This window comes from Myiozetetes cayanensis, unplaced genomic scaffold, assembly GCF_022539395.1.
Source record: "Myiozetetes cayanensis isolate MyiCay16 unplaced genomic scaffold, myiCay2020 scf12, whole genome shotgun sequence".
Taxonomy (NCBI): Eukaryota; Metazoa; Chordata; class Aves; order Passeriformes; family Tyrannidae; genus Myiozetetes; species Myiozetetes cayanensis.
The window spans coordinates 2,845,610-2,872,333 of record NW_026086826.1 but is presented as its reverse complement, the minus strand read 5'-3'; the positions used below and the strand labels follow the sequence as shown (position 1 = coordinate 2,872,333).

General features: G+C 60.1%; 3 protein-coding genes across 3 annotated transcripts; all 3 read right to left on the bottom strand.

The window, feature by feature from the left end:
* Positions 1–361: 361 nt before the first annotated feature.
* On the bottom strand, positions 362–5,143 carry CDC20 (cell division cycle 20). Its single transcript, XM_050306703.1, has 10 exons — positions 4,921–5,143; positions 4,316–4,461; positions 3,572–3,668; positions 2,993–3,121; positions 2,442–2,638; positions 2,016–2,110; positions 1,452–1,683; positions 1,217–1,342; positions 929–1,046; positions 362–632 (listed from the first exon to the last, which is right to left on the bottom strand). The coding sequence occupies exons 1-10, from the start codon at positions 5,111–5,113 to the stop codon at positions 454–456; spliced, it is 1,512 nt and encodes a 503-aa protein (XP_050162660.1). The 5' UTR covers positions 5,114–5,143; the 3' UTR covers positions 362–453.
* Positions 5,144–5,788: 645 nt separating this feature from the next.
* Positions 5,789–11,325, bottom strand: MPL (MPL proto-oncogene, thrombopoietin receptor). Its single transcript, XM_050307071.1, has 12 exons — positions 11,223–11,325; positions 9,081–9,204; positions 8,548–8,723; positions 8,072–8,337; positions 7,839–7,995; positions 7,548–7,677; positions 7,097–7,269; positions 6,841–6,983; positions 6,490–6,712; positions 6,291–6,411; positions 6,084–6,171; positions 5,789–6,004 (listed from the first exon to the last, which is right to left on the bottom strand). Exons 1-12 carry the CDS (start codon positions 11,323–11,325, stop codon positions 5,789–5,791), a joined length of 1,920 nt encoding a protein of 639 aa, XP_050163028.1.
* Positions 11,326–12,212: 887 nt separating this feature from the next.
* On the bottom strand, positions 12,213–25,819 carry TIE1 (tyrosine kinase with immunoglobulin like and EGF like domains 1). The gene is made up of 23 exons (XM_050307037.1): positions 25,420–25,819; positions 24,677–24,964; positions 21,094–21,204; positions 20,851–21,006; positions 20,620–20,751; positions 20,258–20,398; positions 19,929–20,057; positions 19,403–19,548; positions 19,115–19,259; positions 18,696–18,854; positions 18,366–18,503; positions 17,968–18,258; positions 16,637–16,927; positions 15,914–16,107; positions 15,482–15,692; positions 15,218–15,328; positions 14,924–15,114; positions 14,684–14,797; positions 14,460–14,530; positions 14,171–14,211; positions 13,955–14,051; positions 13,604–13,703; positions 12,213–13,344 (listed from the first exon to the last, which is right to left on the bottom strand). The coding sequence occupies exons 1-23, from the start codon at positions 25,463–25,465 to the stop codon at positions 13,273–13,275; spliced, it is 3,375 nt and encodes a 1,124-aa protein (XP_050162994.1). The 5' UTR covers positions 25,466–25,819; the 3' UTR covers positions 12,213–13,272.
* Positions 25,820–26,724: the final 905 nt, after the last annotated feature.

The following is a 26,724-nucleotide window of genomic DNA, read 5'->3' as shown; positions in this document are numbered from 1 at the left end:
GCTGGCACCAAACCAGGCTCTAGCTGGGCAGATGGCAGGCATCCAGCTCAGCAGTGGATCACTGAGGCAAGTTAGAGCTCTTTCCTTGCAACCCTGCTGTAGGAGTGGAAAAGGGGGGAGCTGCCCTGCTTGTGGTCAGGATCAAGATAGGGCAGGTGACATACGTACCTTAGCTGGGACAGAGAGAGAAGCACAGCCATTGCACAGCATCCTTATCCTAGGACTTTAGGGCTGTGCTAGGCTTGGTCTGCCTGTAAACAGGCAGGCCCTAAAGAACAAGGGCTCCACCCTTTGCCCAGATCCCAAACCACAGGGAGGAGGTTCTGGGAGCCATGGCTTTTTCTCCCATCAGCTTCCATAAAAAAGAGTCAAGGTAAAGCACTTTATTAACATTTAAAATCCTGTACAGCATGTAAACCAAAATACCCCCCTCCCCACAACAACCCTGTGCTCTCAACGGATGCTCTGGTGAATAATGCTGGTTTTGGCACTGTTTGCTTTCTCTTTCTCCTTCTTCTTTATGGGGTCCATCTCAAAACAGCGCCAGAGCCTCAGTGTTTCATCAGCAGCTGCTGAGGCCACTGTAGTACCATCAGGGCTCATAGTCAAGTTCAAGATTCTGGCAGTATGACCTGAGGAGGAGGAGTTGTGCAGTCACCCTGTGCTCATTTATTTACTCCTGCGTGCCCCCCTGAGTCCCCCCAGCTTGCATAGCTGTCCCCCCACTGTGCTGTGGCAGCACCAATCAGACCCTAGGCATGCATTTGGAGAAACAGTGTTTCTTCAGCAGCCTGTGGGCATCCCTCTCTCCAGCAGCATGCCCCTGCATACCATCCTGCAGCAGTGATGCTGCAGGCTCAAACCAAGGATTGCATCTGCCTTCCAGCCTCTAGCAGCCCCCCTTCCCCAGGCAAAGGGCCCAGCCTACCTTGCAGCTCTGCAACCTTGGTCATCGATGGATACTTCCATATAACCAGCTGATTCTGTGCAAAGCCATGGCCCGAAATGAACTCCTTGTAGTTTGTTGACCACAGGATAGAACAGACCTGAGAAGAGGCAGTAACACAGGTAAGACAAGCTGCTTGTGCTGATACTCACCAGCCACAGCTGAGCATGGAGCCCTCCTTTCCCATGCCTCTGGGCCTCAGGAGCCAGCAACTCTGTGTAGGTGTGCTGCCAGAAGGTGTGTGCTCCAAGCTGATAATTCACGTCTCACCTGGGAATGGGCATCCACAGTACTGAGGCAGGCGCCAGAACACACATTCCAGATGCGGATATGTCTGTCGCTTGTCCCACCTCCGGTGGCCAGAACGTTCATCTGCCATGGGCACCACGCCACAGCCTGGGAGAGAAGAGTTCATTCTACAACAGTGCAGGAGGCCACCCGGGCACAGCCAGTGCTGTCCTCTGCCTTGCCCACCCACGTGTGCCCGACGCAGCCCCGCGCTCACCTTGACAGCGCCCTGGTGCTGCGTGAAGGTCTGCACAGGAGTGACGTCTCCACCGCTCCCCTGGGTGCATGGCCAGACGTTCACCAGGTTGTCATTGCCACCACTGGCCAGGTAGCGGCCGTCTAGAGACCACTCGAGCCCGCACACCTCCTGCGTGTGGCCAGCAAGTGTGGCCACGTGGTGCTCGGCCACGCGGACGTCGTGGTGGTGGATGTGGCCGGTCCGTGCCCCGCTGTGGAGAGAAGAAAAGGCTTGCCTGGTCAGGCTGACACATTTTCACCCAAATCCATTTCTGTGTCGTTGCAAGACTGTCGTATCTGCCGCTGGATTTCAACCAGTGTTACCAGCATCACCGGTCTGTTGGTGTGAGTGAAGCAGCCACACAAGCTCTTCACAGCTTCAGAACAAGGGGCAAGACAGAAGAGAGGCTCTCTCTGCACAGTCCCAACAGAACAGGCTGAGTAAGAAACTCCTCTCTGCCATCCCTAACCCACACTGCTCACAGATCTAGGGACAGGAATCTGCAACAACTGGACACTGTCCTTGAGCCACCCACTGCTTTACCTGGAGAGGATGTAGCTGTTCCAGCTGAGGGATCCCACGCGGGCACAATGGCTGGTCATGTTTCGGAGGCGCTTCTGCTGCTGAACATCCCATAGCTAGGGAGGCAAAGCAATAAGTTCTCCAGAGGATGAGGAAACCCAGCCCCGTTGCTGTGCCCTAGGAACCTGGCATTCGGCCTTCTCAGTATGGGAGCAGAGAAAATTTGTATCTCGTGCCTGTGGTACAGAAGATAACTCCAGGTATCCAGAAAAGCCCCAAACCAAACTGCTTTGCATGCTGCAGTTGGCTGTGGACAGTTCTATCCCATAACCAGGCAAGAAAAGTTGGGTGCATTGCATCCTTCCTGTGCTAGCCAAACCTTTGTCCCCACGCCCCATAGCTCCATCAACCCCTGGACAACACATTTAATTTTACTCCTGCACTCACCTGGACCTCAGCATTACTTGTGCCAACAGCAAGGTAGTTTCCTTCTTTAATCCATGACAAAGAGGAAACATAAACATCTGGATGCTCTATCTGCAGCAGCTGGATAATCTCCCCAGTGACATCATTCCACAGATAAACAGAGTTGTCTAGAGCCACTGCCAGGAAGTTCCGGGAGCTCCAGTCAATGAGATTCAGATCTAGAATTTGGAAGAGCAACACAGGTCACACCGTGCTTACCTGGAGAGCCCTGCCCTTCACCAGTGCTGATGCCAGGTCTTCCCCCTGCACCAGCTGTGTGTGTGCACACATGGGCATATACACACACATGCAACTAAGGGGCAGCTAGTGGGGTCAGGTAACCCTGATCCAGGTCGCCTACACAGCACTCTGGACCACTGTTCCTATAAGGCTACACAGGGACGCTCCAGAAGTGGTCTGTGCTAGTCTGGGTGCATAAAATAACGTAAACAGCCCAGTTACACTGTCCTAGGAACTGCACTCCAGGGCAGAATGTTTTCGATGCCCAGCACTCCACACTGCAGCCTACTTACAGTAGTCATTGCGGATCTCCGGTGCATCCAGGATCCGGTCTGGCATGGAGGGAACATATCTGCTGTTCTTCCTGCTGGATCCAGGTGTCATTTTCTGACTGTAGAGCACTTTCAGGTTGTTCTGATAGCCTGTGTGCAGAGGGACAGATCTGTTGACCTGAGTTACTGTTTCCTTCCAACCTAGTGCTGCTCACCCAACTAGGAATCCCTTCCAGTGAAAATGAAGTTCTAAGAGAAGAGATCCACTCACAAGAGTGCAGTGTGCTAAGCACCTCTGGCAGTAGGAACTGCTGAACCAGGGTGAGCTACACTTCCTTCAGTCGCTAATTTAACAAACACTTGGGTTTTTGTATCCCATTATGTTTAGTTACAGTTCAGCTAGAAAGTGCACAGCAGAGAGTTTGAAGCTCTTGCAGACCTCAGGAAGGTTTGTTGCCTCCAGTATATGTGAAAGGCTGGCAGTTATTTCAGTTTTCCTAAAAAAATTCACTAAAACTGCTCTGCTACCCCTCAACCTTAGGAGGTTCCCCTGATTAGATCTCCCCAGTTGATTCCACTCACACGGACTCTGTGTAATACCTTCTGGAGCGTACTGTGGCTTTCCACTGAGGCGGAGGATCTTTGCCTCTTCTACATCAAAGCCATTCAGATTCACTGCCCAGGCTTTCTGTTGCTCCTACAGGGACAAACCACTCTCAGTGCAGTGCATTTGAAACACAAAGCCCACGCTGCAGTTCAGTTAAAACATACACCTAACCTCTCTTCTCCCAGAATCAGGAGGTGTACAAACAGTGCTGCAAGAGTCAGCCACAGGCATGTCAAAGCAGTTTTCCCTCAGACATTGGCACGCTGTCCTGCTCACATTTTCATACAGCACATTTTCATACAGTAGCAAATTCAGTGTCAGTGCCGGTGGGAAAAGCCACAGCCACAAGGGACCAAATGCTTCATAAACAGATTTCAGAAACACAGTGTAAAACATTCCAGAATTGCTCCCCACGTAGACATTGTCCTAGAATAGCTACCACCAGCAGTTTTACTGTGCATAGGCCCACAGCTTTGTGTTTTTGCAGCCTGCTATATTTTAAAGCCTTGTTAGCCAAAAGCTGAATTTTGCTACCAGAAGCAGCATAGGCTAGAGCAAGTGACAGGCTCTACAGCTTCCATCTCATACCAGGCCCCTGGAAGTAGACATGGCTAGGGCTTGTCAGCCACATGTGCCCACTGCATAGAAACTGCAGTTTATTTTTCTGCAAATGGGCAGGAAGGATTAAGTGTTTGGAAGTGGTTGTTGAGGCAATTGTGCCTTAGCAACATGCTCACCTTCTTGGTAGGGGATTCCTCAGCAGGGTCATTCTCTTTGGTTAGGAGGAAACTTGCCATGTCCATCTGCATAGTGCTGCGGTTGGGAATGTAGCGATCCCCTCCGGCCCTTGTTGGGGTGCTCTGGATTTTGGATCCAGATTTCCCTGCATTTACATACATAAATATTGTTTCACGGCTTTTTAACAGACTGTATTAGAGCTTTCACAAGAGCAAACCCAGCACTCTCCCACATCACACCCACCATTCAAGTCCCAGAGCAGCAGGGCCCTCAGACCTCGTGCCATTCAGTCACCACTAACTGGTATCTCCCACCCTGCCCCCCAAGCTCCTGATAGGGACTGCCAGGAGACAAGTTGGGTCTAGCGCAACAGTTCCAGAGATCACAGGTAAGGGGAAGGATACGAAAACAGTTACACCAAGGAAAGCTGTCAGCTGACGGTCCTGCCCGCACTTGTCCCAACGCACAGCTGTGCCAGCAAGCGGGCAGCCCAGCCCATCGCCTGCTGACCCGCCAGCCGCAGAGGGTACGCGGCACAGCCCACAGCCTCGTGGCTACGGGCAAGCAGCCCGGACTCGCCCACCTGGCCTCGGCCGCCGCTCACCGGGTGTCTTGGACGGCGTCTTGCTGGAGCTGTGGGAGCGATTGGCCGGCTTCATGGGCGACACGCCGAGGGGGCTGGGCCCGGGGCCGCTCTCCTTGGCCTTGCGCTGCCACCGCGCCGGCGGCGCGTTCGGGATCGGCGTGTCCAGCTTGAGCAGCCCCTGCAGGTCCGCCTCGAACAGGAACTGCGCCATGGTCCTGCGGGCGGGCGGCGTCAGCCGGGCCCACCGGGACCCCTCCCGGGCTGCAGCCCGCTCCGATGGGCCCTCCGCACCACCGGGACACCCCCCGGGCTGCAGCCCGCTCCGATGGGCCCTCCGCACCACCGGGACACCCCCCGCGCCTCTCCCCGACCGCTGCTCGGGGCCCTTTCCATCCTCCGACACCCCCTCCATCCTCTCCTCGGGGCCATTTCCATCCCCCCGACACCCCCTCCATCCTCTCCTCGGGGCCATTTCTATCTCCCCCGACACCCCCTCCATCCGCTCCTCGGGGCTCTTTCTGCTAACGGACATCCCCTCCGTCCCCTCGCCCGCTCCTGGGTGACCCCATCCCCACAGCCATGCCGCGGGCAGCCCCCTAGCCCCTCCGCTCCCTCACCGCCTCCGCGCCGCCGCCGCCGCTCTCCGGCCCCGCCCGCGCCGCGGCATTTTAAAGCGCGCGCGGACGCGGCCCCGGTTGGTCGCTTCAAACCCAACGGCCGCGCGCTGCCTGGCGACGGCCGCGCGCCGCAACGCCATTGGCTGAGCCGTTGGAGGGGGCGGGTGTAGAGGGGCGGGGCCATCGCGCCCCGGGGGGCGGGGCCAACTGGTTTGGGGGCGGGGCGACGGAAGGAGCAGCAGGCGGGTTGTTTGTGTAGGGACGCGCGTTTATGGCGGGGCGGGGGTGGGAGCGGGGGTGGCCGCGGCCCCCCGCGGCTCCCAGCCGCTCATGAGCAGGTAGGACTGGTTGGCGATGTCGGTGCTCGGCAGGTGGCCTCCAGCGTGCTCCGGCGGCGGGCCCGCCTCGCCCCGCGGGCCGGGCAGCACCTCCAGCAGGCAGGGCAGCACGGCCTCCTCCGGCGGCTGCTTGTCGAAGGCGCTGGCCTGGGGGGACACGGAGCGTCCTTCGAAGCTGCCCTTCGAGCTGACCCCGGCGGGGCTCAGCCCTGCCCCAGCCCCTCACCTGGCCGTGCTTGCCGCTCTCCTGGAGGAAGCTGCCCAGGGCACGGTGCAGGTCAGGGACGGGCGGCCAGAGTTTCTGCTTCACGTTGCTGGGTACGGGGAAGGGGACATCGAAGGCAAACCCCAGCCTTGGGGTGCCCTGACGCCCCCCTGCAGCGTGCCCAGGCCTGGTGCTGGACTCTCTGCCTGCCCCTGGCACAGCCCTTACCTGTAGAGGGAGGGGAAGGTGCACCGCAGCCCCAGGAGCACTGCAGTGAAGAGCAGCGGCACCACCGTAACGCTGGGGATGATCCAGCCTGCATCGGGGGAGGAGCGCCGGGGCTGTAGCCCTTCCCAGACCCGCCACCTCTGAGCCCTTCACAGCCCTGTCACCCTCTGCCCGCTGCTCCCCATCCCCTTTCCAGCACTGTCCATCTCCTGCCCCACGTGGCTCCTCTGGCTGTGGCCCCAAACACTGCCCTGTCCCTCACCTGCATCGGCCATGGCATCAACCACAACAGGCTCGGACCAGGCGCTCCAGCTGCCCTGGTACCACGGCCCCCTGGGCTGGGCCCGCACCTGGGCCTGGTAGCGGGTGCCCGGCCGGAGGTCCAGGACTTCTTTCCTGGCTGCCCGTGGGACCTGCAGGACCTGCAGAGAGGCAGGACTGCTGTGGGATGGCCAGAGGGGTGTGGGGCCATCCTGCCTGACCCCACGCAGGCCGTGTGTTGGCATTGGAGGTCTGCAGGGCTGCTCGGGGTGCCCTGGCCAGGCCCTACCTTCCAGTCCTGGCTGTTCTCCACGGCATAGCGGACCTGGTAGTCCAGCTGCTCTGCCAGCACCTCCAGGGGCGGGAGCCACTGCAGGCTCAGGCGGCCCTGCGACACTGTGGCCTGCACGAGCTGCGGGGCGTCTGTGAGCACTGTTGGTGTTGGGGACGGGGCTGTGTCGCTGACACGGAATGGGACATGGCACGCTGTGTCCCCTGAGCTGGGCATGGGCGAGGGCAGTGGCCGTGGTGGCACTGAGACTCACCGGCCTGGTGCAGCCAGAAGGGCTCCTTGAAGAAGCTGAGCGTGGGCGGCATCTGGGTCCGGGTGATGTTCACCAGGACAGAGATGGCGCTGTCAGCCCTGGGCTGGAAGGTGCAGGTGTGGGTGCCCTGTGTCCCCACGCTCAGCTCCTCGCACTGCTGCCATGCAGCTTCCCTGCGAGAGGAGCGGGGAGCCGGTCATTCCCACCATGGCATCCCCACAGCCACTACAGCCTTGCTCCTCCTGCACTTGCCTAGGAGAGCTACTGCTGCCTGTAGTCAGAGGTGCAGCGTGTCCAGGAGAGGTGGTGGGGAGGTACAAGGTTGATGGTGGCAGGGCAGGACAGAGCAGGGCATGAGTGGGTGGCACAGTGTGGGATGGTGGGACACAGCAGGACCACTGGTCCCTGGGATGTGCCTGCCCGAGTGCCACACGCCCACCATGCCCCTTACCGTGTGCCCGCCCCGCTTGGAGGTGGCCGGTAGAAGAGCTGGTGGGAGCTGCGGGGCTCTGCGGGGTCCCAGGTCCACTCGCAGCGCACGTTCTGCAGGTCAGGGGTGCTGCAGCGCAGCCCGATGTCTCCTGGGCAGGCGAGAGCCAGGGCAGGGAGAGGGGGGCTGCTTCCCCTTGGCCCCCCAAAACTTGGGTGCCGCACCTCGCCTCCCCCAGGACCCCCACCCCTCGCAGCCCGGGGCGCGGGTGCCTCCCCGCTGTTCCTGCCGGCAGAGGGGGTGGCTGCTCACCGGAGGAGCGGGGCGTCTCCGCAGCCACTGCCTGCGACCAGGGCCCCCAGACGCCATCCATGGAGGTGCCGTCGGGCTTGCTGCGCACCTGGATGTGGTACCTCGCCCCTGGCCGCAGGTCCCGGAGCACCACCCAGGTGTTGGCCTGGACCAGCCCCTGCGGGAGAGGGGCCAGGCTGAGGAGCAAGTGCAGCCCCCAAATCCCCATGCCCATCCTTGGCCCCTCTATGTACCTGCCCCGCTCCCGGGGAGGCTGTGGCTGGCCCTGCCCTGGGTGTTTGGGTGCTGACGGATGACTGGGTGGAGGGCTCCCCAGGGTGCTCCCCAGTGGGGTTCCACGTGGTGCTGCAGGGCATCCCCGGGGAGCTGGCAGGGCAGCACTGCACCTCGTAGAGGAAGAAGTTCGGGTAGTCGGCGAGCGGCGGCTGCCACGACACGCAGAGCTGCCCCGCAGCCCCAGCCCAGCGCGCCGAGATGTTCACTGGAGGGGCGATGAGACCTGCGGGGGACGTGCCAGCATGTTTGCCCTCCTGCTGCAGCCCCTGCCTGGGCAACCCCTGGTCCTGCCGGGGGATACCTGGAGGTTCCCCCCAGGCTGTCTCTGTGCCCAGCATGCAGGGCACAGGGTGTTGTCAGCCCCCGTGGCCAGCAGAAGGGCTGGGGACTGTCCTGGTGTCACCCAGGGTGTTACCCAGCAAGAGGGACTCACCCACCGCGTCCACGCTGAGCTCCCGCCAGTACTTTGTGTGGTTTGTGGCGGCATCCAGGACGCGGAGGTGGAGCTGGGTGAAGAGCCGCACGTCCTGGCTGGGGAAGACGCAGACATGCCGCTTCCCACCAGCCCCTCGGCGCCACGCGGAGACCACGCACGCCGTGGGCATCTCCCTGAGGAATGGAGAGCGGGGTCTTGCAGCACCTCATATGCCTCCTGCCTCGGGCCAATCTGGAGGAAAGGGGATGTGGGGCACAGCACCGAGGGACCTCAGTGTCACCGGCTCCTTTCCTGTGCCACCACCCACTGCAGGACACCGTCCCCATGGCACCGAGGGACAGCCAATGCCCCAGCCCTGCTGCAGGGTGTGCAGTGGCTGCTGTGTAGCTCCCGTGGGCTCCCCCTCATCTCTCCTTGCAGCTGGGAGCCACTGGGATGGCACAGATTGCTGTGGCACCCCGACCCTGCTGCTCTCTGTGCAGGCAAGGGGGAGGCTGGGCTGTGTCCCCACCACCTCCTACCTGCTATACCAGTAGTAGAAGTGGCACATCCCACTCGTTGCCTCCTCCTCCTCGTCCCAGAAGCAGGTGAGGTCCTCGAAGGAGCGGGAGAAACAGAGGATGTCCTCGGACACCTCTGCCAGCAGTGCAGCGTCTGGGAGGAGTGTGGGCATGAAGGAGCCCCTGGGCACAAACCCATCCCCATCCGACCCCCATCCTCCTGCCCCATGCCCGCTGGCCAGCTCGCCTCTGAGGCCAGGCTGTGTCGGCACCCGGGGCAGCCTGGGCATGGCCGTGGCACAGGTGCCCCAACCAGCTTGGCACGGCGGGGAGGGACAGGGCACACGTGCTGGCTGCTGGCTGGCCTGGGGTCCTGGCTGTGGCAGGGCTCACTACCCCCCACCGTGCCCCCCTCCTCAGTACGGGGGGTCCTTCAGGACAAACAAACATCCCGAAATAGCCCTGCGGTCGGAGAGGGGCTCAGGGCCCGGCGATCAGGGGGAAGCACCCCTGCCCTGCTCATGCCGGAAGGTGCAGGGAAGTGAGATAAGGAGGAGCAGCACCCCAGGGAGAGGGAAAGGGCCTCGGGGCTGGCGTGGGGGTGTGTGGTCCTGAGCAGGGGGGGATGCCCAAACCCCGGCCCAGGGACTGCTGGGGGCTGTGGGTTTCTCTGCCCCCCTTCAGCAAACCGCTCTCCCTGTAGTTGCATGGATGAATTGGAGCTTTGCATCCCGCAGGATTTCTGTCCCAAGCTTTGCTGGCACATGGGTACCTGCCTCTGTTGTCATGGAAAGGAGGACAGCCCCAGATGCAGATGTGTGATGCAGAGAGGTGGTCTTGCTGCCCCCAGAACTGCTCCAGCTCTCCCTTCTCCCCCTCTGCCTCCGCCCTGAGACCTGTCCAAGCCCTCTTCCTCCTCTTCTTCCTTCTGGCATGTACTGCCTTCCCCAGGAGCTGATCCAGTGCCTGGCTCTGCTCCGTGTGCTGAGGGCATCTGTTCTCTGCTGTGCACCCTCTACGCTACCAGTTGAGCCCACCCTGGGCCAAGAATAAGTCACAGTCCCCAAATGTCCCTGCCACCTTCTTGGTGTCCTTCTGCTCTCCCTGTCCCTGGTCTTGCTCTCGCTCCCCCAGCCCTGTTCCTCATTTCCCAGCCTTGTGTTGCCTTCCTCCCCCTACCCATTGTCCCATCTCCCCTACAGCCTCCTCCCATCTGTTCTTCCCTATTTGCCCAGCAGCTCAGTGGCACAGGGACCCATGGCACTGATGGAGGTCACACTGGCTCTGTGAGCTACCAGAGCATCTTTGCTGCACATAGGCCATGTCCTAGGCATAGTGGCCACCCAGCTCTGCAGCCCATGCCAGCCGTGCTCTGGCAGTGCTGCCGAACTCGGGCTCAGGACACAGCGATGTCACAGAGCCTGGGGGCAGAGAGGATGAGCCCAACCCCGACACTCCTCCCACTGTCCCTATGGGGGTGACTCCAAACGTGCTCTGAAGCCCACCCTGGCCAGACACCCAGGGTGGGTCTGGAGAGATGAGCAGATCAACAGGCTTTTGTTCAGTTAATGCTTCTTAATGGTGCTACGGAGGGTGTTAAGGGGGCTAAAGAGGGGCTCAAAGAAAGCGTGAGCAGCCCTGAAATGTGACAAAGTCGTGAAGTGGCTCTGCCAGGTGCAGTCAGCCAGGCTGGGGCCAGGTTGAGGATGCTTGGCAGGGCGAGATCCTGGCAAGGCTGGTGGGAGAGCACTGGGATTAGCCTGGCAGTGCCACTGCATTACTCGTGGTGCAGGGCTGAACCATGAGATGTTAACTTGAATTTCCCTCAAACCCTCATCATATCATAACTCCAAGAACATCTGATGAGCAGGCAGCCCCTGCTATCTGTGCAGGACTGGGAGCACCAGCCTGACATCCCCAAGAGGCTCTGGGGCTGCCAAATCCTGCTTGCAGAGAGCAGGGATGTTCCTTTACTCCAAGCACCTCAGGGTGCCCCACAGGTGAGAAGGGCACTCCATTGTCCACCCCAAACACCCCCCCGCACGCCCTCCTGGGATGCCCCTTCCCAATCCCACAGATTTTGGCTGCTGTGAGGTGCTCACTGCCCGCACCTGACATGCCAGCTCTTCTCTGGCCCATCCTTTGGGGGAGGAGATATCCGCAAGGACCTACCTTGGGATGTCACTGGCTCGGGCGCTGAGGGTGGGCTGCGGAGGCTGAGCAGGATGGCCGGGATCAGCGAGAGCAGCCAGCCCCAGCACAGACAGGCTGCCATCCTGCAGCCCCTGTGCCGGTGGCCACACGTGCCGTACTCAGCCCTTCCCAGCGCCCTGGGAGCTGCCGTGGCTCCTCCAGGCAGTACTTTTTTATCTGGGAAGTGGTGGCTGTGCAGCTCAGGAAGCCTGGCTGGGGGGCTCCCCCCACCTCATCGCCAGCACTTCCCTGTGCCTGAAACCACCACGCCGCAGCCCCTCTGCCGCCAGCCGCAGTGCCAAGGGAGACTGCTCCTATCAGATAGGGGCATGTCCTGCCCTTGTGGCTACCGGCGCGCCGGGAGGCTGGGGTAGGAAGAAAAACAACCCCGGAGAAACCAGGGAGGCCCCCGTGTGGGGCAGGGCAGGCTGTCAGGGGCTGCTGCCACGTGGGAGCACGGGACCCTCCGAAGGGTCACTGCTCTGGCTCCATCCTGTCCTGTGCCACCTGGCACCGCTGTGCCCTGGGTCTGCTCTGCCCCTGGCACCGTCCCTGTGGCTGTGCCGAGAGGAGAGCTGCAGGCATGGAGGGACTGGCAGAGCCCACACAGCTGCTGGTGGTGCTGGTGCAGGGGCAGAGCCACCATGGGGGGAGTCCTGCAGCCATGCTCAGCCTCGTGCCAATCCACCACTGCTGCCTGGCACGGGTGGCCAGAGGGTCTCCCACTCTGCCAGGGCACAGCACGGTGGCACAGCCTGGGGGGCACCATCCAGGGCACAAGAAGCCACTGAGCAGCCAGCACCAATCTGCCACAGCCAAATTTTGTCAAATCAGCCCCACTTCCTTTTCCATCTGGCTACGGGGCTGTGCCATCAGGGAGGCAACAAGCAGAAGGAGCCTTGGTGCGAGCAGGACTAATGACACTGCCTCAGACACCATGCCCAGCCGGCAGCAGAGGAGGGGCAGGGGCAGTGGCACATGTCAGGCTGTCTGTGAGGGTCAGTCCCCATCACTGCTTCACTGATCGCTCAGCACAGTGCTGGGCAGGGTGGGAAGGCTGTGGAGCTGCACAGCCCCAGTGGGGCCAGCCAGAGGAGCGGGGCCATCCCTGTGAGGAGCAGCCAACCAAGGGGAAAGTGCAGGAACAATTTCCAAGCATGCAAGAGGCAGCTGTGCAAAGGAAGGACATGGTCTGTTCTCCATATCCCTCGGGACAGGACCAAATCTTAAATTGTGTATGGGAGCGAAGATCTCAGTTGGATCATAAGAAAACCCATCTCCATGGCATGATGAGACCATGGCCTTTCCTGGGGATCATCAGAGGACTCCAGGGAGGACAGGTTTCTGAGGAGTGCCCACCACAGCAGCAGACCACTGGGCCCCGTATCCTGTTCCACAGTGCTGTCAGCAGGGCAGAGCTGGGTCCTCACCACCACTCCTCTGGATCCAGCTGCCTGTTGCATGGTGTTTATTGTCTGTAAGGCAGAGCTGACACCTCCGAAGGGTCACTGCAGAGCTGGAGGCTGTGCACAGACAAAGCCATCCCTTTGCACCCACTGGAGCGGCCCCATCCCACGTGTCAGTGATGCTCACAGCCCTGCTGGCACCACTTTAGGCCCAGAGCACACTGAGAGTTGCAGGGTGGGCAGATGCTGGGTTGCTGCTTCCCCCTCTTGCCTCAGAGCTTGAGCATTTGTGTCCATGGGCTCAGGCTCCTGAGAGCCCCTCTCCTGCCCACTCTGCTGCAAGCACCGTGCTGCTGCTTGTCCTTGGGGGCCACCCCAGCATGTCCCCCAGCAGCGTGGGGCTGTGTCGGTGCCTGATGCCACGGCAGTGTGGCCAGCACATGCTGCGTGGGCAGCCAGGGAGGAGGGGATGGCAGAGTCCTGCTGCAGGGAAGGTGCTCTTGGAAGGGGCACCAGCATTTGGCCACTTGGCCCTGGAGGGGGATGAGCAGCCCGTTGTCCCCACAGCACTGTCCCCACAGGCTGGTGCCAGCATCACCCCTCTGCACGGTGCCAGCGCAGCCTCACGCCTCCTCGGCCGTGGCATCGATCCCCGCATAGGTGAAGTTCTCAAACAGGGCCATGTTCACGTAGGCCTGTGGGGGAACACCAGTTAGGAGCCATTTGTGACACCGCCCCCACATACCTCCCGTCCCCACTGGCACACTCACAGGCACTGTGCCCTGAGGGGGAAGGCAAGAGGGCTCCCCACACCCAAAAAAGTGATGCTGGGGTTACCGCCACGCGTGGTGGGGGTCACACACGTTCTGCTGCTGGCTGTCCCCTCCTCTAGCCCAAGGGATGCTCCAGCACGTGGACAAGCCCAGCACGGGACGGGCATCTGCCACCACTCACCTTCCTGGCCTCCAGCATGCGGATGAGCTGCATGGAGATCTGGGCGAAGGGCGGGCGCTCGTAGGGGCGGTCGCGCCAGCACTGCCGCATCAGCTCGTACCTGGGGGCAGAGAGTTGGGGGTGGCTCAGAGTGCCCGGGGGCAGAGGGGAAAGAAAAGCTCTCTGTGGGAGATGGGGGGAAGCAGGCGGAACACTAAAGCCTGAGAAGGGTGTTTGGGATGTGAGCCCCCAGATCACCGCACAACGCAGAGGGAACCAGGCAGAAGCTACTGCAAGGTGGTGGGAGCCCCGTGGGGCAGTGGGGTCAGGGGGACGTGGGTGCCACCCTCAGCTGAGGCTTTGCCCACTTACACCTCGTCGTCGCAGTTACGCGGCTTCTCCATGCGGTAGCCCTGGGGCAGCTTCTCGTAGAGCTCGGCACATGTCATCCCGCAGTACGGCGTCCCCCCTGCAGCCAGAGACGCACAGATGAGGTGGGGACAGTCCCCAGGGTGTCCCCTCCAGGGCTCCAGGAGGACCACACCTACAGGGACCCGAGTGGAGGCAGGGAACAGAGAGAAGTCTTACCCAAGCTGACGATCTCCCAGAGCAGGACGCCGAATGACCACCTGAAAGGGCAGATGAGGCTGTCACAGTGCGCAGTTGAGCCCCACTGATGGGCACGGGGCAAAGCCCAGGGTGGAGTGGACAGCCATGGCTTGGGCTGAGCCAGCAGCTCCCCAGGGAGATGCATCAGCATCACCTCCTGCCCTTTCAGCACCCAGAGCAATAGCACTGCCAGGCTGAATGTGCCAGAGAGGGAAGGAGGCAGCCCCAGCCACACCCCAGCCCCGGCGCTCCCGCCCACAGGACTTACACGTCGCTCTTGGTGGTGTACACGCTGTAGTTCAGGGACTCGATGGCCATCCAGCGAACTGGCAGGCGGCCCTGGGGAAGCAGAGAGAGACTGTCAGGGGTGGGGGGATGCCCTGTGGATGGAGGGCAGCTGGTCCCAGAAGGGTAGGCCCTTCACACTGGTGGTGCGTGTCCTGCACACCATACTGGTGCAGACCCCATGGAGATGCTTCACTCCTGCCTCACCATTGTCTTCTTCACATAGACTTCCTCCCCTCTAGAGAGGCCAAAGTCAGCAATCTTGGAGGCCAGGTTTTCTCCCACCAGGATGTTTCTCGCTGCCAAGTCCCTGTGAATGAACTGAAAGGGGCCAGCAGTCAGCAGGAGCCACACGCTCCCTCCTGCCGGCCCCAGGGACCTCATGCCCTGATGGGGAGCCCTTGGGCGCAGGGGAAGGATGCTCTGGAGGGCTTGCTGGGGATGTACCTGCTTCTCACTCAGGTACTGCATCCCCTTGGCCACATCTGAAGCAAACTGGAGGAGCTGCTGGGAGGTGAGTGTGGAGGCAGTGCCGTGCTCCTTGGCAAAGGCTGGGTCTGTCTCCAAGACTCGGCTTTTGCGGAGGAAGTCGAGGAGGTTTCCGTAGGGAGCGTACTCGATGGCGATGTACAGGTAGCCTGAGGGGCAGAAGGAGGTTGGGCTACTGGGGCTCTTCTCAGAAAAGAGGAATACAATGCTGGGCAGAGGTCGTGGGGCTGGGGAGAGGGGGACAGCCCTCACCCTTGTTCTCGCAGGCACCCAGTAAGTTGATGATGTTGGGGTGATGGCCCAGTTTGCACAGCACCTCCAGCTCCCCAGCAAAGTCCCGATGGTCATTCTCTGAAGCAAACTCTGGAAGCAAAGAAGGGATGGACACCTCAGGCCTGCAACAAGCACCCTTCCTCTGCTTCTCTGCAAGTGACTCCTGACTCTACTCGGCATGAATATGGCCCAGGACACACCTGCATCCCTCAGCCCGTCCTGCTCATCTCCCCTGACACTCACCTTTCAGCATCTTGATGGCTGCATTCATTTTCAGGCCATCCTTTTTGATCATGGCCCTGATGACCTGCCCAAAGTTGCCCTCTCCGATCATGTCCTCAAACTTGATGTCTTCCCACTCCAGGATGGGGTAGCTGAGGGGCTCAGGCTGCGGCTTGGGCCGGCGTGTCAAGGTCAGGGTCCCCGAGTTGAACTGCAGGATGGTCTCTTCCCCCTGGCAGATGGGAGTGGGTGAGGTTAGAGGCACCGGGCACCCCTCTGCCCACGCGGCAGTCCCGGCAGGGCAGGAGTGCTGGGCAAGGGCGGGCTCCGCACCCTCTCTGTGTGGAAGTGAGGTCTGGCTGCATCTGGACTGGAGGCTGCGGAGCGTGACCTGGCCTGGGCTGGGACGTGGGGAGCGGGGGACACGGTCCTGGCGGGGCAGGCGGCACTCACCGAGCCAGACTGGTACGTAAAGGTGCGGCGCCGGTGGAAAAAGTTCTTCTTGATGAGGAAAAGAGCCAGGAGAGCAAAGAGGATGGTGAGGCAGGTGACAGACACGGAGCCAACGATGGCCAAGAGCAGCTGCTGGTCTATTCCTGCCTGCTCAGTGCTCTGGCTGCCCAGGCTGGGCGGCACGCTCAGCGCTCCTGCCAAAAGGAGGGATGGAGGGTTGTGGTCCCCGGTCGAGCCCTGCCCAGCCTGCACGAGTGGCCAAGCACCAAAACAGACATCTTCCAACACCCAGGCACGCCATGAAGATACCACAATCGCATCCTGAGCCCCTGCTGCCAAAGTGGCACAGGGAAGAGGGTGTCACTGCCCGAGCCCTGCCTCTGAACCACTGATTTCTGCACCTTCAACCAGCTTTGGACCCAGCCACCACCTCCTCCCATGCCAGCTCTGCTCTGCTCCTCCAGCCCCTCGCTCCACATCACCCTCTGGCCACGGCAGAGCCACCCTGTGGGTGCCATGCCATCACCATGCTGCCCCTGTCCCACCAGGACTAGGAGGAGCAGGTTTTCTGGACACCCACAGGAGTTCTGGGCTTGGGCTGCTGCTTCAGAGCCACCCTGAGAGGTCACCACAAGCACCTCAATCATTCTTTGCTGGCCCAGATTCTGAGCCCCAGCTGCAGCAGAGCTGTGAGCCTCCTGCCTGCTGGGACACCCCTCTCACCGTCTCCCAGGGTCTTGGCTTTCACGGGCTGGCTCCATTCCCCTGGGACGTGGGAGTTGGCACGGACACGGAACTGGTAGCTGGTGCTGGCGTTGAGGCCCCCAATGACCTTGGTGGTTTCAGCGCCGCTGTCGGTGTCGATCCACTGGGGTTCGCTGGTGCCCCCCACCTGCTGCAGCTCCACGATGTACTTGGTGATGCCCCCATTGGGGTACTCGGGGACCTGCCAGGAGAGCCTGACAGCGGCGTCGGACACGGACTCCGCCGAGAGCAGCCGCGGGGCAGAAGGCCCTGGGACAAGGAGAGCAGAGAGTCAGGCCCAGGACAGCTCTCCTGGCGCTGCAGGGGCTGCTGTGAGGACTGGACCCTGTGGATGGCAATGGCAACCAAAGCTGGGCCAGGTTTGAGGGACCTCCAGGGACCCTTAGCCCCTGCTTGGAGGAGGTGGAGCTGCTCCCCATGGACAACAGTGGAGCAGGACTGTACTTCCAAATGCTCCCAGCTTCAGACACCATCAAGCTAGATGCCTCTGCATCGACCAGCCCTTGTGATGGTTTTTTTCTTCATCCCTCCCTCATACCCTGTCTTCCCACCACCTCCTCTGAGTCTTCCCCTGCCTGTTCACAACCCTAACCCCAAATCCCCAAACCATACAAAGCTCTTACGAACAGGGAAGCAGAGGAAACCTCACATCCCTCAAGCCTGACACCTACCAGTCCTCTCAACGTGTGCCAGCCGGTGCCAAGCCTCACCAAAGGCCCCCTGCATGCCTTCTCCCCTGGTCACCAGAGAGCTTGGTCAGGCTGATGCTCCACCTTCCCAGAGTCTCCCACCTACGTGGGGGGCTGTGTGCACGTGTTGTGTGTGTGTGTGTGCCCACAAGTGGGACTGCAGGGCTCCCCCGGGCCCGAGGGACCACCCAGCAAAATTACCTGGCAGCAGGGTTAAAGTGAACCAAAGGGAAATATTTTTTTCATGCAAAGGATAATTATATCGAGGGACTTGTGTTGCTACGGGGTGTTGTGAAGGCTGCAAGTATAGACAGGTCCATCAGGATCTGGGCAAGGGTGCAGAGGACAGCTCTGTTTGTGAGCGTCACTTGTGATGGCCTGAATGTCACGTTCAGCTTAGGATGTTTCTGGGCTGCTTGGTGCTGGAGGCTGCAGGGTCTAGCAAGGAAAGGAGGATGCATTTTTCCCAAGCAGCTGTTCCATGATCTATCAGAGATGGAATACAGGAGCAGCCAGACCTGGGGATGGTTGCTGCTACGATTATAACTGATTTACCATTGTAATTCCCTATAATAATTCCCTGTGTTCCACTGGACCCACCTTTGCTGTTGATCATGACCTTATAGGGGTCAGAGGGCGGCCCCAGGCTGGTGCAGTGGTACACCAGCACCTCCAGCCCATACTCCTTGTTGAACTCCAGGTCTCCAATGCGGGCAGAGAGCACAGAGATGGACGTGATGTTTTTCTCAGAGACCAGTCGCCTTGCAGAGTCGAAGAGGTGGACTATGAAGCCATGTGCTGGCTCGTGGTTACTTGGCAACTTCCAGTTGACATGAAGCGTGTTCTTCTCTTCTATGGACCAGCCTTCAATCACAGGCTTGACTGTGGGCTCTGCAAACAAAAACACAAAACCTCACGGCACATCAGCTCCTGGACTGCAGGCTCTGTGCTGTGCAAGAGTTAGGGTCAGGATCAGGGTCAGGGAGATGGAGGCTCACCAAGGCACTCAGTCACCATGATGGCTTCAGGTCCCTTGCTGCCCTCCCCACCAGCCCCTGGCCGGCTCAGCTGCACCCTGACAATGTAGGCAGTCACCGGCCGGAGGTTCATGAGGGTGATGTTCTCGCTGTTGTCGACTGTTGGCCAAGAGGACACATCAAAACCATGCAGCTGGACCCAGAATCTGCCCTGCCACTGGCATTCTCCTCAGCATCACTACAGGGGGCCTGGTGTGGAGACCTCTTCCCACCCCAGGCCTCCACTGGCTGGGGCAGCCATCACCTCCCACACAGGTCCTGCCTGTGCCCCCCAGCCCTGCAGACACATACCCACAATGGATGACCATGCTGAGTTGTCATCCTTGGGCTTGTAGAACAGCTTGATGGAGGTGATGGGTCCGTCACCAGAAAAGTAGTCCACGGGCGACACCACGAGCTGACGGCTCTGCTTGGCCAGCAGCCGGGGGGGGCTCAGGGGCACTGGTGGCACTGTGGGGGGAAGGAAGGAGTGACACTGGAGTGACTGGGAGCAACGAGGAGCAGACTGTGGAGATATCTTCCACCTCTGGACTCCTTCCAGCTTTGTCAGGAAAGCCTTTTATAAACCACCCAAACCTGTCTGCTGGCACTGCAGCATATGATGGGAAGCACCCAGTCCAGTGCAGGGGGTCTGGTGTTGCCACACTGTGCTGTCAGCCTCCCCCAGCAACCCTGGCTTATCCTGCTTGTTGCCACCACCCTTTCCTCACCTCGGATGTTGACCTTGACCTTCCGGCTGTCCTGGCCCCCGGTTGTGGAGACCCGGCATTCCCAGAGCCCCGTGTCCTCCTTCCTCAGGTGCTGCACCTGGAACTCGCAGGTGATCTGTCCCGGCTCGATGATGGCCTTGATGAGCTGTGAGCACCGAGGGTGCTGTCAGGCCCCCTGCCCAGCCCCCTGGATCAGCCCCAGTGTCAGGCTGAAGCTGTCCAGCAGCCCCTGGGGGACACAGGTGATTTTGGGGGAGCTGGCACCACGGAGATGGAGGTGGGTGGTACCTTGAGCACAGTGCCGTCAGCCTTGCGCAGCTCCACGCTGTCACTGGTGGGCAGTGGGTTGCCAGTGGCCACGCAGCTGACGATGGGCTCTGAGCCCAGGTTGAACTCCAGCTCTGAGGCCAGCTGGATGATCTGGGGGAACCGGTCTGGCACACAGAAATCAGCGTTAGGGCTGGCCCTGCCCTTCCCCAGGCACGCCAGGCTAGCAGCTTTCCTCAGACCCGGCCACAGCCAGACCCTGGTGCCAAGGGGCCAGGGAGATGGATGCTGTGTGCAGCCCTCATCCCCACCCCACGTGCTGGGCTCAGCAACACCCTCAGCACAGCTAATCCTGGGGTGCCAGCCCAGATGTTCCCCTTGCAGTGCCCTGGTTCCCATAGGGTTGAGGACTGCAAGGCAAGGAGTCCTGCTGAACCAGCTGGTGAGGCTGATAGCCACTGGCCCTCCCAGTCACCAGTGAGCAAGGAGCCAGAGCTCGCTTGAGGGTGTGGGACAGACACCCACCACAGCCCCCTGCCAGCCTCACCTGACTTCTCGCAGTGCTGCCCATGCCAGCCTGCCGGGCAGACGCAGCCACTGAAGCGGTTGCAGCTGCCTCCATTCCGGCAGGTGCACCCCAGGGCACAGTCGGGGCCATAGAATCCTGAGGGACAGGCTGTGGGAAGAAGAGAGCTCGCTGGTGCGCCTGGCCATGGAGGCACAGAGACAGGGACAGCAGGCAGCTGGTGCAGGCAGCAGCACTGCTCAGTCCGTGCCGACCCCCAGGCTGGGAGAGGTTTGCTGCTGGAGAGCAGCCAGATCCTGGAGGAAGCCCAGGCTGGGTGGGAGAGCTGATGGATAGCCGTGTTCCCGTACCTTGGTTGCAGCGGGAGCCGCTCCAGCCCGAGGCGCAGGAGCAGCCGTAGGGGTCCGGCAGGCAGAAGCTCAGCCCCCGGCAGCCCTGGGCTCTCTGGCACGTCTCCTGGCAGCTGCGGCCAAACTGCCCTTCCCGGCAGGCTGGAAAAAGAAGCGTGGTTTGCCCTCACCTGCCATTCACCCATGCACTGCTTTGGTGCTGGCTTGGGTGCCCCAAGCCCCGTTATCACCCACCCTGCTCCAGCAAATAGAGGGCAGTGCGAGTGGGGACACCCGGGGGATGCACAGGGAATTTCTACCCCCCACGCTCAGGTCTGGGGGTGCAGCAGGGCCCCTGCGTATGCCCTGGGCACAGCACCTACCTCGCTCACAGCGGGTGCCCATGAACCCCGGAGGGCAGATGCATTCACCGACGTGGTCATGGCAGATGCCGCCGTTCAGGCAGTCGGGACAGTCCTTCTCACAGGACGGTCCCCATTTCTTCGCAGGGCAGGCTGTGGGGAGAGCAGAGGCAGGGGACAGGGTGGCACCAGGCTGGAGGGCAGGGTTTGGCAGGCTGTCCCCAGGACCCAGGGAGCCAGGGCGCTGCTCACCTCTCACGATGAGGCGGTAGAAGGCGCTCCACAGAGGGCTCTCCCCCATGAACGCGGCGCTGTAGACGCCGTTCTCGCTGACGCTGACGTTGGGGAGTGTCAGGACGACGCGGTCACCCTGCACCTCACCCCGGTCTGTGGTCTGGTAGTAGGTGCCTGCAAGGGGACAGAGGGTTATCCATGACCTCCCGTGCCTCCGTGACCACAGGCCCCAGCCCTGTGCCTGTTCTCAGGACTACTTACCATTTCTTTTCCACATAACATCCATCTCCTTCCTCTTGAGGATCCTGGCAGAGAAGGTGGCTGGCTCGGCAACGTTCACAGACTGCGTGGCCTTCACTGGGAAGAGGTGGGCTGCAGAACAGGAGGAGGAGGAGCAGGTTGAGCAGTAGGGCCCAAGGGCAGAGCTGACTCCTGCAGACCACTCACCCCAAGACACCTCCTGGCACAGCCCAGCACCCACCACATGTTTCTCCTGGGATGTCATGGCGCATCTCCCGCTCCTGGGTCTGCTCCTGGATCCAGGACCCCCTCAAGCCTTTTGCAGGGGCAGGGCTTCCTTCCTGGCCCCTCCAGTCCATGTGGGCAGACACCAAGGAATGGGATGGGGCACCCTGCCCTCTGACCAGCCCACCATGGGATGCTGGTGGCAGCAGTCTGGGGATGTGACATCTGGGGACAAGCTTGCATGGTGCACTCTGCCTGCTGCTGGCTGAGGAGGTGTGGAGTGCTGCAGGCAGGCACAGAACGGGCAGGTGGGGAGAATTAGGCAGGTGGGAAGCTGCACACCAGCCCCCAGGACCTGCCACACTGTCACAGCTGTTTCCCTGATTCCCCAGGTGCTGGACTGTGCCGCAGCACTGAGCTCCTGGAGTATTAATGTGAGTCAGCCAGACCCCAGCTTGAGCACAAACAGGGCTATAAATACCTTAAGGCCTGGGAAACCAAGCCCTGGGCGTGCCAGGACAGACACAAAGGAGGACACAGGCGGCTGCTGCCTTTAGGACCTGGCAGTACTCCAGCTTGCACTCACTAGAAGGAGCCACACTGGGTTGGAGCTAAAACACATCCAGCTTGTGTCCCACCCCACTGAGGCCAAGGACCAGAGGAAGCAGCGCATGCAGCAGACGCCGGGGAAAGGGCACTGCAGGTCACACTTCTTCATAATTTCCCAGAATCGCCTCCCCACCTATCCCTCCAGTTGGGATCTTTCTTCCGTGGACTTGGCAGTCCTTTGTAAAGGGCACACAGATGTGGCCCCCATTCTGTCTCACTCCAGCTCACTCCTTGGAACAAGAGCCAACAGTTCCCTGGTGATCTCCAAACACAGCCCTTTGTGTTTGCCCACACCGATTTATCTGTCGCTCCATCACTGCAGCCCTCCCAGAGTGCATCTATTCCCTGTTTCTCTGTCATCCCAGAGCCCATCCATTGTCTCCTCAGGCAGCTCAGGGACAGCAGCCAGCATGGCTGCTTGTTCACTTCTTTGTACCCACAGCCAGTGACACAGGTCCCTGCAGAGACCTTCTGCCATGCTGGGGGGAGTTGGTGGGAACTCCCCCGTGTGACAAGGACCATTCCTTTTCTCACTTTCCCTTCTTTTAGCCAGTTATTTACCCATGCAAAGACCTCTCCTGCCACCCCCGGGGTGCAAAGTTTCTCTCAAAGAATCTTTGAAAGGGAATTTTCCCAGTTTTCTCCAGGAACCCAGGCAGACAGTGTCAACTGGGTCTTCCATAGCATCCTCACTGCTGCCACCCCAGAGACTCTCCCACTGCCAACTCAGCTGCCTCTTTCTCAGGGGCCACATAACCACAAATTCTGCTCCTTATTACAGTTTCTGCTAATTTGGTGGGTTCCAATCTGGGTTTACATGCCTGTAATTCCCCATCCAGAAGCTTTCAGGAAAGGCTGGTGCCCCAGGGGCAGTGGCACAGCCTTGCTCACTGCATGCCTGACAATGCCGTGCTCCTCTGTTCCGCTATTTATCGCCTGTCTCCTGCTATCAACACCGGCATTTCAGACAGATCACCCAGCAAGTTTCCCCAGCTTCTCTATTGTGCACGTAGTCCCAAAAAAGAAAAAAAGATTGGTTTTCTGTAATTGTTTTTCTGAGTGTCTTTCTGCTCTGCATATTGTAACAAATAGTTTACTGCCAGATGTAAACATTGCTGCAATTACTCCTCAGGATCTCTTTGGTCTGCTTTACTTTGTTTTTATAACAAAACTTCCAAAATTTATCTAACTTCTTATGTTTTTGTCCATCCATGACCTCTCAAACTTTCCTCTAAGAGCATTCTCCACCCACTGTTTCAAAGCCCTGGCCTGCTCTGTTGTGATCTCAGGCTAAACGGGAGAGAGATGACAGACACATGCCAGGCTCCCACAGTGGGTTTTGCACTCAGCCCTCCTGCCCCCTGCAAACATATTAATTTTTTTGCTTACTATTTCCTTTGTGGTTTTGTTGGTTTTGTGTGTTTTGTTTTTTGGGGTTTTTTTTTGTTTGTTTGTTTGTTTTGTTTTGTTTTGGGGGTTTTTGTTTTGTTTTTTTAATCTCCTCCTCCTCTAAACAGAGCAATGGCAGCTTCCTTGGAACTTGTAAAAGAGGCATCTTTTTGGCACTTATAACTCCCACAGGGGCTTGAACCTGGGCACTAACCAGTTCCTCCACAGCACCATTTTGGCCTGACTATCTCATCACAGGAGTGGGGGGCTGGCTGGGAGCACCCCGCCATGGGAAACACAGTAACACTGATGGAGACCCAGAGCCATCACCTCCACCCATGAGTTATAAACAGGAGGATCTGGGGCTGCAGAGCCCCACCCTGTGCTCCTCACCCCCCACTGCTGGCCGTGCCTCCAACACTGTCTCTGTTTGTCTCTGCTTCGCCTCTTCAGCACCTCTGTGCCTATTTGGTCCCACTCTGTTTCCAATAGGACCACTGCCATTTTCAGCTTGAGCCTCTGGCTGAAGACACAGCCTGGGCCCTGCTCCTTGGGGGATGCTTGGACCCCACCAGCAGCCTCTGCACCCCAGCTTGTAGACACTAGAGCTGCTTGCTGAAGCTGTATTTTAATATAACCAGGGAAACTTGTATCCCCTCCTCTTATTCTCAACAAAAGGTCAACTGTTTTAGCTAAACTTACTAAAAAAAGAGCTAAAAAGACTGCCGAGGCAAACACCCATCACAGAAAATCTCAGTCCTAATGGTTTTGCAAGGTCTCAAGCACAGAGGGAGCGGAGCCTGGAGGGGCAGTGTGGGAAAGTGCTGCCCCAGGTGGTGCCCCTGCTACTAGCCAGGCCAGGGAGGCCCTTTTGATTTGTATGGCCCAAAATGGGAGCGGGAGATGAGCCCAGCACTGCTCTTGGCAATGCCTCTCAGCAAGGCCCACTGCTGGAGCAGTGCCGTGCTGCAGCTGGATGGTGTTTGTCGAGCTCCTGGGAGGCTGCTGAAGATACACCCTGGCATTGCCCCTCCCTGTGAGCCTGCGGTGGAGACACGGGCTGGCACAGCTCAGAAGGGCTGCCCCCCTCTCTGGTTAATGATTTCCAGGCCCCACAACCTCCTCCAAGGGCACCCAAGAGCCTCCTTTTGGACCTTGCCCCGCTCCCAGTCACCATTATGAATCCAGAAGGCTCCTCCGTAGGGCTTAGTCACTCTCCTCCAGCTGAACACTGCTCCCATCTCCACCGCGCCCATGCTGGTGGATCCCAAACCCCACCACACCAGCTAGTGCTGGGATTGCAGAGCTCCCCCATGCAGGGAGCTCCCCCGTGCACCCCGCTGGCAGGCAGGGCGTGCCCACCTCCCCCCCGGCCACTCACCGATGTGGCTGTTGTGCACGTAGACCACCTGCGCCTGCTCGCTCGGGGTGCGGCCCAGGCAGTAGAAGATCCCCACCAGATCGGTCATGGAGAAGCCCCTGGCCTGCACTTGGTTGCTGCGGTTGCGGTAGTTTTGGAAGCCCGTTTTGGGGTGGGTCATCACGATCTTGTTCTCCCGCTCGATCTGCAGGTAGCTCACGTCGCGCTCCCCCATGACACAGGAGAGGAAGAAGTCGGAGTGGGACAGGCTCTGCACGTTGGCGATCAGGGTGATGTCCAGGATGGCCCCTGGGGTGGGGGAGTACGAGGGCACATCACAACTGGTCAAGGACACGGCCATTCCAGCCCTTCCTCCGGACCAGTTCCCATCACCCACGTCACCCCCTTTCCAGGACATTTTTACCACCCACAGCCCAGGAGGCACAGCAAGGTGTGTTGCAGACCCATTGGGATGACACAGTGGGAATTTCCACTCTCCTTTTGGAGATCCCGACTGGCTCAGCTCCTCACTGTGAGCTGAGCTTGCAGTGTCTTGGGGTGCCTGTCCTCCCATGCTGGGGAGGGGCAGCCAAGGAAGGGCACCGCTGGCCTCTCAGGTCTCCAAATGGCTGATCACAAAGGGGTATTTCTTCCCTTCAAAACCCCCTCTGATGGCGCCACTGAGCTCCCACGGCTGCCTCATCCCACCAAGCCTCCCTGTGGCCGGGGCTGCTCACTGGGGCAGAGGGAAAGGCGCAATTTACCTGCCAGGCGTGGAAGGAGAAGCAGAAGAAAAATCTGGAGTCCCATATCCTTGGAGTGCGTTCTGAATCTGGCGGAGGTCAGAAAATCCCCAGCATGTCCCAGCCACGGGGGGTCAGAGCTGGAGGCCGTGGCTGCCTAGGGGCTCCAAGTGAGCGGTACCTCAGGACCCCTGCCCCCTGCCCGTGCCCCCCATCTTGCCTCCACGCTGCTGCTTGACGTCCAGGGCAGCCGGGACCACCTTCTCTGGTGCATAGCCTGGGCACGGAGAGAAAGATGCCTCCGTTCCTGCTTGCTCAGCGGCCAGACACCCGCTCCTCCAGGGCTAGGGCTGCATGCTCAGGGTTCCCTGAGCCATGCTGAACCCCCAGCCCGGGCAGGAGGTGCCTCACGCCCCAGCCCGCCTGGGCAGCAGCATCTCCATGGCTGCTGGCTGTGGGAAGGGCTCTCTGGAGCAGGGAAAGGAAAGGGGCCAAGGGGCCGTGGCTGGCGGCGGCGGCAGAGCCAAATCCTGTTTCCCATGCGGCGTTTCCTGCTCTCCACCCATTGTTTGGAGACGGCCCTGACTGCAGGAGCCGGCGGGGGCTGCCCTGCAAGGCTGTCCCCCGGGGAGCGGCGTGCGGCGGAGCTGAGGCCGCGCACACCTCGGGACGCCTCAGCCTCGGGCCCGGTGCCGAGGCACGGCCACACCTGGGCTCCATGTGCCGGGCCAGACTCACTCCTGCAGTGGCCCACCATGGGAACACTGCCTGGGCTGAAAGGGGCTGAGTGGGAGCACAGGCAAGGCAGCAAAAAGCTGGCCAGCCCACAGCGTGGGATGGTCACTGCCCGGGCAGAAAACCCTCCGTGTTGCCATGAACGTGTCCGTGAGGAAGTGGAAGGCGGCGGGAAACCTGGTTTTCCCCCAGCACTTTCCCGTGCACAGTGCTGGCATGGGCATGGCATGACCCCACTGCCCCCACAGCCCCAGAGGGACTCATTCCCGGCCTTCCAGTCAGGCTGTGCCAGCCACCGGTGGGGTCCGGGCTCTTTGCCTGGCAAACAAAAAGCATTCCCCCAGGGAAATCACCGTCAGCTTCACCCACCAAACCTGGTGCTGCTTCACAAACTGAACTGTTCCCATATGAAAGCCAGGGCTGCCAGGGAACGAGCCTCATGTTTTGGTGTGTCCTGAGCCCGTGCTGTATCCGGCCAAAAAATCTAAAGCACACATGGAGAGGAAAGGGAAATCCATTCATCGCTTCCGACTATTTACAGAGTGCTCTGGGGCCATGCAGTGCCCATGGCATGCTGAGGGAGGGATGGCA